Genomic DNA, 11,550 nt, shown 5'->3' on the forward strand with positions numbered 1-11,550 from the left:
TGGGCTACATTGACGACGTCGCGCTCCATGCCATGCTCTACAGCGACAGGTTAATGGACTTCGTTTCCAACACCATCAAGAACTTTGTTGATTACCTCAGGAACCCATCACTCGCCTCCCTGAGCTTTTCCTCCGCATGAGCAGGGAGGGGTTCACCGATCTCTGTTGCCTAGAGAAGTACTCACTTGCTAGCATGATATCTGATATGGGCTTAATGGTTGGGTTGGGCAAGATTCAGAGTGAATTCCTCCAAATTTACGAGTCAATTTGCCCTGAAAGACTGTAACCCTCATCTGCACCTAGCACCTTCATTAGCTCACCAGCTGTGATGGGCTTTTTCACTAGAGAAGGCTTCTTACATGATGTCTTCAGCTCGAGCTCCTTCTACATCTTGCTTGTGATGGCAGAGGTGAGTGATCTCTAGAGTGATGGTGTAAGCAACTGATCGACTACACCGGAGGAGGAGGAGCATGACTAATGTCTCTAAAGAATCGTTGGTGAGCCATGGAAAGAAGAGGATGAATTTTCTTCTCTTCAATTAGTTTTTAGTTTCTCATTTTAGCCCTCGGCTTCTTTTGTCTTTATGGTTTATGATCCATCTTATGGTGGATATATATAGAGAGAGAGAGACTAGTGAGCTTCCAAGCTAGCTCGAGTGGGCAAAAGCTTGCCTTGTGTCGCCTATTGCCAATTTGGGCTCGGACTGGGCTAGGCCATACTGGGTCTGGACTGGGCGGGTTCGAGTTGAGCATGGGTAGGTTGGTCCAAATAATCACTTCTAGCCTCCTCCTCCTCCTTCAACCTCCTAATCCTTGGGCAAGCCGTAGCTGCCGGGCTTGGTTTGTCTAGGCTCGAATTGAGCTAAGCCAAGCCTAAATATCAAATTGGGTCGAAATTAATTTCTGAGTTGAGTTACATCTAGAGCCGGCTCGTTTACACCAACTTGTTCGTGGCGGGAGCGAAAGCATCTCTTCCCTCCCTTTCCCGCCCAAAAACCGATCCCGTTTTATATCTTTCTTCCCTTCCATCATCCTTCCTTCTTGATTCGTCTCTTCCCGATCCGCATCCCTCGAAGCTCTCCAATGCCTACGCTGAGAAGCGCAAGCAATCCCAGCTCATCTCCCTCCTATCCGAAACAACGAGGGGGCGAGTCCACCCCCAACAAGAAGCGATCCAGATCCAAATCCACCGAATCTACTCCGATCGATGCCCGATCCCCAGCGAAATGGAGTTCCCCTCGCAGATCCAATGGCGGAGTTGGAGAAATCTGCAACGGAATTGTAAGCCCATCCTTTCCCTTCGAATTGATCCTCCCTTCGACTTTATTTGTGATGCGAACCCATCGGTCTGCAGGTTTATAGCAATCTGTCGAAGTCTCCAAGGAAAAGATTATATGACGATCACGTAGAGAAGCCTAAGTGGAATCCAAGAGGCGAGTACGCTTAGATCTCTAAAATTTGGTGTTCCATTGTAGACAATTAAAAATTGTCTGATTTGTGCTTGCTTGGGTTGATCCAATTGTTGTTATAGATCCTGCACAGATGCTAGCAGTCAAGGAAGCGCTTCATGTAGCCACAGCGCAGGCTAATGTGGTATGCCGTGAGGAGGAGCAGAAGAGAGTTCTTGAGTTCTGCAAGACGTGCATTGAGCAGGACAAAGCTGGTAGTTTGTATGTTTGCGGATGCCCTGGTACTGGAAAGACCTTGTCTATTGACAAGGTGAAGGATAGCCTTGTGCTGTGGTCAGGAGAAGTAATACCAACCTGTTCTTGCTTTGGATTTTCATACAGTCTGTTGCAGTTAAGTCATGAAATAAGCCACCGGGCAATTTATGCTGTAATAATAATGGTGCAATCTTGTATTCAAAGATGCAGAGATCACATTGCTATCAACCTATATGTGAAATTATTTTCAGAAAAATATAGCAGCCTTAGGATTTTGGAAATGTTGATTCAAGTATACTGCCATTAGCAATTGTCAAGCTATCAGCAAATCTTAGGTTCCAGCTTGTTAGAAGGAAAACATAAGCATCGCAGTTTTGAGTACATGGAAAGTAAGTAAAATGAGAGCAAATAAAATTTCTAGCAACTATTAGAAATGATAGAGTAATTCCCTTGATAAATTTGGCTAATCTAAGAGTACTGTGTAATTGTTTTTCTGCATAGCAATTAGAATTGTAAATGTTTGAAATCTACTAGTAAGTTTCAAATTGCAAAGAGCATCTAACATATTTTGCTGGAATAACATGCCAATTTTTGTTTCTGATTAGATGTTTTGATTTCATCTTTCTGACCACATATGTCTGTCTCGCTTGACTTTATCTGTTTGATCTGGTTGTCAGGAAGGGCTTCAATCACCAGATGTGTTAGCAATCAATTGTACTTCTCTAACTAACACATCTGAAATATTCAGTAAGGTAATCATTCAGAGGGTGAAAATATTTTTAGCTATCACAGTGTAACCCATATCATGTCTAATGATACGCTTTAACTCTAGATAGTTTCAAAGTTCCATTCTCGTAAGAAGATAAATGGTAGACTCTCAGCTCTTCAACATCTGCAACACCTATTTTCTCAGAGACATTCATCTTCCAGAAGAATGATGTGAGAACTCTACCTTTCTGTTGTAGTGTCGTCTAGTATTCTTTAATATTCATACAATGTCACCAAATTGATGGTGCCAAATTTGCTGCAATATGATGATGTATTTTGTGACAGATTGATCATTGTTGACGAGATTGATTACTTAGTTACTAAAGATCGAGCTGTACTTCATGATCTATTCATGCTTACAACTTTCCCATTTTCCAGATGCATACTAATAGGTAAAATTTCAAGGCTAGTGTCTATCTTTGATAATTACTTGGGAGTTGAAGTTGGATTCTGTTTTAGCGTAATACTCGGACCTTAGTTGTCAATTTCCATGTTAACTTATCTTTGCAGGAATAGCGAACGCCATAGATCTAGCAGATCGATTTCTTCCAAAGCTTGAATCATTGAATTGTGAGGATTCTGCCTTCATTTATCTTATATTTTGAAGAATCTATGCAGGAAAATATTACATCTTTTATTTCCCCCATGATTTGCTTAGCATTAAATTTTGTAAATGCGTTCTGCATCATATGTATTTCAATGTGCCTCATTTGGAAGGAAAAAGAAAACTAACATTCCTTGTTATAATTATGACAGGCAAGCCTATTGTTGTAACTTTCCGGGCTTACTCTAAAGATCAGATACTTAAGATCATCCAGGAGAGGCTTATGGTGATTTTCATACTATTTTTTTTTTCTTCCTTGACTGCTGGAGACTTTCCTCAAATTTCGAGGCTTGATCTATTTTATCTGTGGCATATCAATGGAAGCCAAGATTTCCTAGAGTTCCATCACACTTCTAAAATGCTGTAGATGAAGCTTTCTTAAAGTACACTTGTATTGCAGGTTCTGGGGTACAATGTCTTCCAGCCTTTAGCTCTAGAATTCTGTGCTAGGGTAAGTTCATAACCACTTTTACATTGTTATATATTTCGCTTCTTGTTATTGGAATCCATTAAATTCTAGTTTCTTCATATAAACTTTGTCAACGCCATATTGTATGAGGCTAGGTTTCTTCATATAGAATATATTAAGCAAATTTATTGTTGTACCTATAAATCATACAACACAATCAGCTGTCACAGACACAATCCAAATAGAAGAAGGATCACCATAAAACTAGGATTAGATATACATAATCAGATCTAATTCAGCTTAAAGCTAAATCCTTTAGATGGGGATCCACGATACATATCAAGTTATCAACCATTTCACATTAATAGTTTCCAGGATAAGGGCATTTAACTCCTAAACAAGCTCAACTATATAGGAAATTGTAGTCTTCCGTCACATCCTAGATCCCAGTGTCTGATAAATTTAAAAGCAACTGTTCTGATGACATGCGATTGTGATTCTCAGAAAGTTGCTGCTGCCTCTGGAGATATGAGAAGAGCTCTTGGTGTTTGCAGGTAAATATTGTTGTTAATGCAGATCTTCTCTTGCTCAAGAAATAATTTCATCTTTATTAACTTCTGCAACCTTTTGGATTAGTAGGTCAGCAGCTGCCCAACTTTTTGAAAGCACTTTTCTTATTGCAATATTAAGCAGTTTTTTCGCATCAACTTTTATGCTGCATTTGGATTATTAGATTTTTTAGCCCTACCTGATGCGCTGGCGATGATATTCTAAATGCAATGAGATTAGACTAACCTCACTCATCCTCTGGCAATGTTTCACACTTACAAAGAGACATCCTATCAAACTTCTAACTAGATTTTAATGCTGAGAAGATATCAATTGATCGGCACCGAAGCTGATGAATTTAGCTGCACATCATAAGAAAAAGGCTCGCACTTAGAAAAGTTATTTCCTTTTCTGCAAGAGTCATCAATGTTTGGCTTGGGGTCTTATATTTGAGCTAAGATATGAGACTCATTTCTGTTGACAATCTCCTCCCTCCAGCAGGAAATGGAGTACAGGCTGATTTTTTTCCCTTTGACCGTTCCTTTTTTCCGTCCTCTCTGCTGTTATGGACAACTATGGACCTGTAACCTTAATTTATTGTAACTAATCCAGATATCCTACTTTCGTTTCACTGGACTGGTTTCTGCAGATTTATGAATATTATCGCTTCTGCTCTCAAATGCCAGCCTGGATGAGCTTAGTGATTTGGGAATCATCTCTATGCCCTCTGATCTAACCTGGGTTCTTTGAGTTATTTGTTTATTATTCTCAGATATATTGGCTCCTCCTATTTCAGTCATCTCCTTTTGCCTCCATCTTCATGTTCAGCTTAGGCAAACTAGCGAGCGCTTTTAGTTGCAGTACCTTCCTCTTCCTGCTTCACGAGGCAATGAAGCAATGATGTTTAGTCCTGACAACTTTTACTAACAACTGAATTTAATGCTTTCCTACTTCAAGGACCATTCAAGAAAAGAAAAAGGAAAAAATCAACCATGATATATTGCATGTATTTGAACATCAACTTTTTTTAATAAATCACTCTAGTTTAGAATCATATGATGTCATGTGCATAACTAGTGTTAATACAGCTGATCACAAATTAAGATACAAGTACTGCAGTTTCTTTAGAGATGAAAACTGCATAATGAGGTGAACATTCTTTTTTCTCTTCATTGCAGGAGTGCAATAGAGGTGCTTGAAGCGGAGCTAAGAAATGCTTCTCAGGAACAGGAGGTTGACATAGTAAGTTGGACAATATTCAGTACTGCACTGCATAGATAAGCTTATATGGAACAAGCTTATTATATCAATCTTATTATTATTTGCTACAAAACCATACACCAGAAGTTTGAAGGCCATTCTACATTCAAGTGTATCTGATAAACAATATAACTCCAGATTGCCATTCTGTAATAAAATAAGCATTTCCTTTTGAAGGATATAAATAAATTGCTAACTCTGCTGATACTATAGTTCTCACATATTACTGGAGCTATACATTTTATATTGCTTGAAGTTCTAGATAGATAATATCGACAGTTGGGCTGAATTTCCAACATCAAATTTTGCTTCTTTCAAAATAGTGCTTGTAACCCAAGATTTAACTTTTTTGCAGGTAACATTTGATCACATGGATATTGCTTTATCTAAGGCCTTTAAGTCAGCTGTAGTAGACATAATACTCGCTCTCCCACAACATCAGCAGGTAAACACTGGAATTGCGGATTACATTTTTCATGTACTCCATTCTAACTCTGTCAAAATGATTTCGTCTTCATGGCTGCAGATGCCATCGTGCATAAAATAATCTTACATGTCTTTGAAACTGCTTGAGTTCTCAACTTGTTAAAAATTTTGGGGATAAATAAACTAATTAGCACAAAAGTATAATTAACATAGTTTAAAGCAGAACTAAATCTAATAGATGAATATAGAAGTATGGACTAGAAATTAGATAGAATGAATAGCTTAGAGGCCCTGGCCTGAAGAGGCATGATTTGCCCTAAAAGAAAGTGACACAATAACATGCAAGATTCCTCATGCATGAGCTTCACAACCCCAGCCTCAAGCTTCTTACACCGGCAATGGCAGGGTAAAACATTAGTGCAAATAGGACCATGATTCTCGAATAGGGAAGCTCAGGCCTTAAACTGCAGTCTCAAGCCTCTTTCACTATTGGATTTGATTATGTAGGCTACATTTAACAAAATACATATTTTTCTGTGAGCTTCTTTTCTGCTTTGTTTAAGGAAGCTCGTGAAGCCATGCAAGAAGCATACTATTTCTGTGAACAACTTTATGATTGTTTTTATTTTGTATTTGATTATGTAGGGAACATCGAACATATGCATATTTTGCTTGAAAATTATTTCTGCCTTGTGTCTTTGGAAGCTCATGAATGCATGCACTAAACAGACTATTTCTGTGAATTTTATTATGATTATTTGCATTTTGGATCTGATTGTATAAACAAATTTTCCTGCCTTTTTTGCTTTAGAAAAGCTCGTAAAAACATACATTAGAATTATTGAGTAATATCTTTGGCACCTGCAGATAATATTGTGTGCCACAGTGAAACTTTTTCGCCACTGTAAGAGAAAAGCTACAACCATTGGAGAGGTATGTTTGCATCCTAAGCCTCAAAGCTTGTAGATGTATCAATTTATAATCACTTCTGGTTCTGATAATTCTTTTTCTTTTTCCTTTGGGCACAGCTAAACAGATCATATTCGGGGATCTGCAAATCCACCCAAATCCCAGCCGTAGGTACTCTGGAATTCAGTAACATGTGCAGCGTGCTAAGTGACCAGGTAGAAATGCATACTAGATACCCTATTTTAGCCTTAAATTTCTGTTAGAGTATACATGACAGCAGGAATTCCAATTCTTAGGGACTTCTCAAACTTGGACAATCCAAGGAAGAAAAGTTGAGAAGAGTAACCTTACAAATTGATACTTCAGATATCATTTTTGCTTTCAAGGTGCGGGCACATCACTTATTATAATAGTGCTATTCTGCTTTCCGTTTCCCTGTGATATGGAAATTATTAATGAGCTTGTGACACAGGGAAATCGATTTTTTCAAAGTTGCCTGGAGCAATAAAAGTTGCATCTGGGTTCTTTCCAAATCTCGCATCCACAAGAAGTTTTTTCATGATAAATCAGCCTCAATAATGCAAGTTCTTCAAGTGTGCTACCTCAAATTCATGCCTTTAATGATCTGATTCTACAACAGTGCTAAAGTCAAAAAGGTTAGCGTTTGACGTATTTTCTTCCCCTGCTCCATGAGATATATTCTTTGCCATGCAATTAGGATATATCAGGAATATCTACCTACCTGATTTGCCCATTAATGTGAAATCGTGAACTAGAGATCTTCTCTTCTTTCCACTTGAAGCCTTTTAGTGATGAACTTTTTCCCTATTTTATTAATTTTAGTTGCAAAGAAAAATGCCTTCAATTTTTTTCTTTGAGAAAGCGCCTTCAAATTTACACTACAAGAAAATCGGTTTTCACCTGCAATTTTCTTAGTGGCAGTCGGAAATGTCAGTTTTCTACTATTCTCTGGCATGTAGCGTCGACTGTCGGATTAGAATAATTTTAACGGCATTTAGAGATAATGCCAGTAATTGTCCCAAATGTTGTTCATCGGATTCACCGGCACTTTAAGAAATGTCGTTATCCTTGTAGATTTCGCCGACATTTCTAAAATTCTTTCTCACGCCCATTGCTCTTATCCAAAATTTTCCGAATCTCCTTGCCACGCTCATCTCCTCCCCAAGCAATTCCAACTTCCCCAAATCCACTCCACCTCCAAAGCCAACACCACAGGGACCTCATATTTCCTATTAGAAGTCTCCCTCCTCTTTCCTTGTCCCCAAATCCACAGCCACTTTTACTTTACGGTTAGGGCATTCTCGTCCCGATAGCCATATATTTCTCTGCTACGATGTGGCACGAAGTCGACATGCTGTCCATCTTAGTCTCTGGAACTTTTCTGCGCCACTGGACGATCAAAGCGGCTGATTCAATAGTTGGTGACGTTTTCCATTAATTGTTCCCAAATACAGGAATTTAAGGCTTGTCCCTTGTACGACTAGGAGCACGCTGTAATGCACTGCCAGAGAACCTGTAGCCAAGGATTCTCAAGAGCTTGGAGTGAGAGGTGCTGATATATTGTGGGACGTGAGTTTCATGAAACCTCTTTCTTGAATTGTTTGTGGTTCATTTTTCTGTCTGATTTTAATATTGAAGATTTATTTATTTTCTGTTTTTGTTTCTTCGGATGTAGTAGATGCGCTGAGTTGTATATGCTACTTATATAGATCTTCCAATAAAGGGAAGAGACAATCAAAGATTTTTACCGATTCTTGACTAATATTGCATAGCTTTGGGTTATTCCATGACCGCATTAGATTGGATCTTCTTTTTGTTGAGATTCCGGTCTTGTTGTCTCTCTGATTTAAGTGATTTTTTATGTGCGAACTTTGGATAATGCATGGTCTCTATGCTAATCTAGCTCCCAGAAGGGTGCTGAGGAGTTATTTTTTTCTTTTTCTCTACATTTCATGGCTAATACTATAATTTTCTTTCTTCACATGGGAGCTGCTGTCCCCAGGGATGGGAGCATCATTAAAATCTGACTGATTGCTTTGTTAGTTCACTCTGTAATTTGGTATAGGCATTTGATTATTCATTTTCGTAGTCTTATATTTGGAAGAGAAGTGATTTTGGTTTCATGACTCTCAGAACCTTTATCATAGATCACGTAATATCAAATGATACTTGGTGTGTATTATTAGTTTTATGAGAAGTATGTGCATCTTATGTTTCATATCCTAGCAGCCTTTTTTTTTCTGGAATGAGCAACTAATAATTTTTACAATCATGAAAGATGTTTCATATCCTAGCATTTGATAAGTCCTGGTGCTATGAATTTGTAAGACATCTTTCATGATTGTAAAAATTAATTCTTGATAGTTTACTAACTCAAATGAAGAATTGTTAATTTTTCTAGATATATAGAAATTTCTGTCTTACTTTATTCATTCTTGTTTTGTTTAATGCATGTTTGATGTTTCATCTGAAACCAAGACATTTCATGTTTCAGTCCTATCCAATCTGAAACTGTCCCCCAAAACTAGCAGGCAATCGAAACAACTCTAATAACTATTTTTTTAATGTATGTTTTTTAATTCTAAGCTAGATTTGATTTGCATCTGAGTTTGTACTTAATATCAAACCTCATTGCTTAAAAGATAAAAAAAGTCTATTTATCCAAAGAAGCCTGAAACTGATGCAACAAAGTTAGAACCAAAACTGATTGAAATATTTTGTTTTTGAACAAAAGCTGAAAGTAAAACTGAGACCAAACTTTGAACTATGATTTAATGTGCTATAAATCTTTATAAAAGCCTCTTCTTATGGAACAGTGATGTTGTGCTCCAATTTTTTTTCCTTCTTTCTCAATGGATATTGATACGTGCTAATACATGATTAGCAGCCTTTTCCTGTGGAAGTTGCATCACTTTTTTTTTTTGTTGTCCTGAGTTGTATATTTTCTCGTTAAAAGGTTCTGTAACGTGGTTAATTATTTGTATATTTTCTCCATCTGTAGTATTTCCTGCATTCTTTTAGTTGATTTATTCTGTTAGCAATAGCAGATTTGCATAGTTGCTGGATTCTTACGGATTGATTAACTGTTGATTGTAATTGAATGAACCTGCATTTTTTTTTATCATACCCCTTCAGAGAGATTGGATTTGTAGTCTAGTCCTATATAAAACAAATGGGTGATTGTGATAAGAAGTGTAAGTGCTATAAATTTGTAACCTAGATCCTAGGATCTGAATTATATTCTTACAGATTTTTGTACGAGAGCTGCATCAGCTATTTGCAGCTTAAATGATTTGTTTTTATTTCATAGCAAAGGTTTGTCGAGGTCATTCAATGATGCAAAGGCATAATTACTTTGAACATTTTTGCACCTTGGTACTCAGGAGTCAGGACTATATCTGATGCTGGTAGCAGAAATAGATCTGCTGTGGTTAGCTGTAGCAGAACTAGTTCTGCTACTGTTACCAACAGAACTTGTATGTTATGGTAGCATTTTTTACTTTTTTTTTTTTTTTCTTTTGAAACTAATTATTTTTATATTAGTAAATTTTGTAGATTCAAGATGCTGGGAGATGAAGCAATCTTTTGATGTAAGGAGATGAAGTCAAAGCATAATAGAAATTTTTCTCTTTTTTTGTTTCGTTATGTTGAATATAACGAATAGTCATATACTATGGTGAATATGTGATTGTTTGCTTTCCTTTTTAATGTTTGGATGATTGCTTAGAAGATTGACTTACTAATTTATGCATATAGTTTTATTATTTTGGTAATCTAGGTTCTTTTATGTCTAATATGTAGAATTGCTTGGTTGTTGTGGTATACTATTAATTAGTTCGCAGTTTCTTCCATTCTAAAGCTTGTTGCCAATATTTACTAATTGTATGCACAAGTTTATTTACCGATAATTGTTTAATGTTGATAAATGTCACTAAATGTCTATTTTCTGATGTTTCTAATTTCTAAACAAAATGTATTTATTAGCGTCTCAGAATGCTGCTAGTAACATATTTGTCACCAATTGCCAACGTCAGGCAATTTATTTTCCGGCATTTGCTTGTCAGTGGAGATGTTACATTTGCTGACATTTGTGAATGTCGATATTTTGGTAAAATGTGATGAAGATTTTACGAATATTATCGTTTGCAAGACGTTTGCCATTGTGTTTGCCGACGTGTAGAAATATTGATTTTGTTCCTTCTCCTTTCGCTTTCGCAATAAAGCTTGATAAGGTTCCTTTTTCATTAATTAAATTCCACTACCACTGTTATGATCGTATCAGGCGCTTGAATCAATTGAGAAATATATGGCAGGAATTATTCGTGGTCTCTACTAGGAAATTGACCAGTCAACGAAGCAGGGCGAAACCACCGCTTGAAGAAGCCAAGTCAGGTCCAGAGGAAGTTATAAACTTATACCGTGAGGTTATACGGTCAAAGCGTAATCAGTCACATAGATTATTCTGCTTGCAGTCTTCTAGGAAATTTTTGAAAATGGTCAATAATTTCTTACTATAAAATTTACACTCCTTGTACTCATAGTTGGGAAGGCCTTTTGAGATAATGTAGTGTCACGTTAGAGCTATAATTTGCTATATTAAAGTAGCAATTTGTAGTGTAATCATATGTTCAGGAGAACATATGATTACACTGACTAGTGCTAGATATATTAGAGTAAATTGGATGCAGCTAGGGGTGAGTGTATCAAATATATTCTGCAGATCAGGATGGACCTAATATCAAATATATTCCTATTTATTTTTTGAATATATAAGAACTTATAGATAATTTAAAACTATATTAGAGATGCATATATTTTAGAATATTATAAAATTAGATAATATGCAGATATTATTCTCTAATTTACATTTGTATCTGCATAAACTATTCGAATACTGATATAAATTCATCAGATATTAAAAATGAACTAAAGAGAATCTAA

The 11,550-nt window shown here is 36.7% G+C and overlaps 1 protein-coding gene across 4 annotated transcripts; it reads left to right on the forward strand.

The window, feature by feature from the left end:
• The first annotated feature begins 967 nt into the window (after positions 1 to 967).
• On the forward strand, positions 968 to 11,303 carry LOC140760778 (cell division control protein 6 homolog). 4 transcript variants are annotated; one of them, XM_073097784.1, is made up of 18 exons: positions 968 to 1,280; positions 1,354 to 1,432; positions 1,531 to 1,751; positions 2,341 to 2,415; positions 2,496 to 2,602; positions 2,717 to 2,823; positions 2,942 to 3,001; positions 3,188 to 3,261; positions 3,436 to 3,486; positions 3,949 to 3,998; positions 5,172 to 5,235; positions 5,609 to 5,698; positions 6,547 to 6,612; positions 6,708 to 6,803; positions 6,885 to 6,974; positions 7,061 to 7,244; positions 8,064 to 8,178; positions 10,923 to 11,303. In XM_073097784.1, exons 1-16 carry the CDS (start codon positions 1,083 to 1,085, stop codon positions 7,094 to 7,096), a joined length of 1,464 nt encoding a protein of 487 aa, XP_072953885.1. In that variant the 5' UTR covers positions 968 to 1,082; the 3' UTR covers positions 7,097 to 7,244; positions 8,064 to 8,178; positions 10,923 to 11,303. The 4 variants fall into 4 exon arrangements, with proteins under 4 accessions (XP_072953885.1, XP_072953884.1, XP_072953883.1 ...); XM_073097783.1 differs by lacking the exon at positions 10,923 to 11,303 and adding an exon at positions 10,153 to 10,830; XM_073097782.1 differs by lacking the exon at positions 10,923 to 11,303 and adding an exon at positions 10,165 to 10,827.
• The last annotated feature ends 247 nt before the right edge of the window (positions 11,304 to 11,550 follow it).

Source organism: Typha angustifolia, chromosome 6, assembly GCF_048772165.1.
Source record: "Typha angustifolia cultivar Huaian chromosome 6, ASM4877216v1, whole genome shotgun sequence".
NCBI lineage: Eukaryota > Viridiplantae > Streptophyta > Magnoliopsida > Poales > Typhaceae > Typha > Typha angustifolia.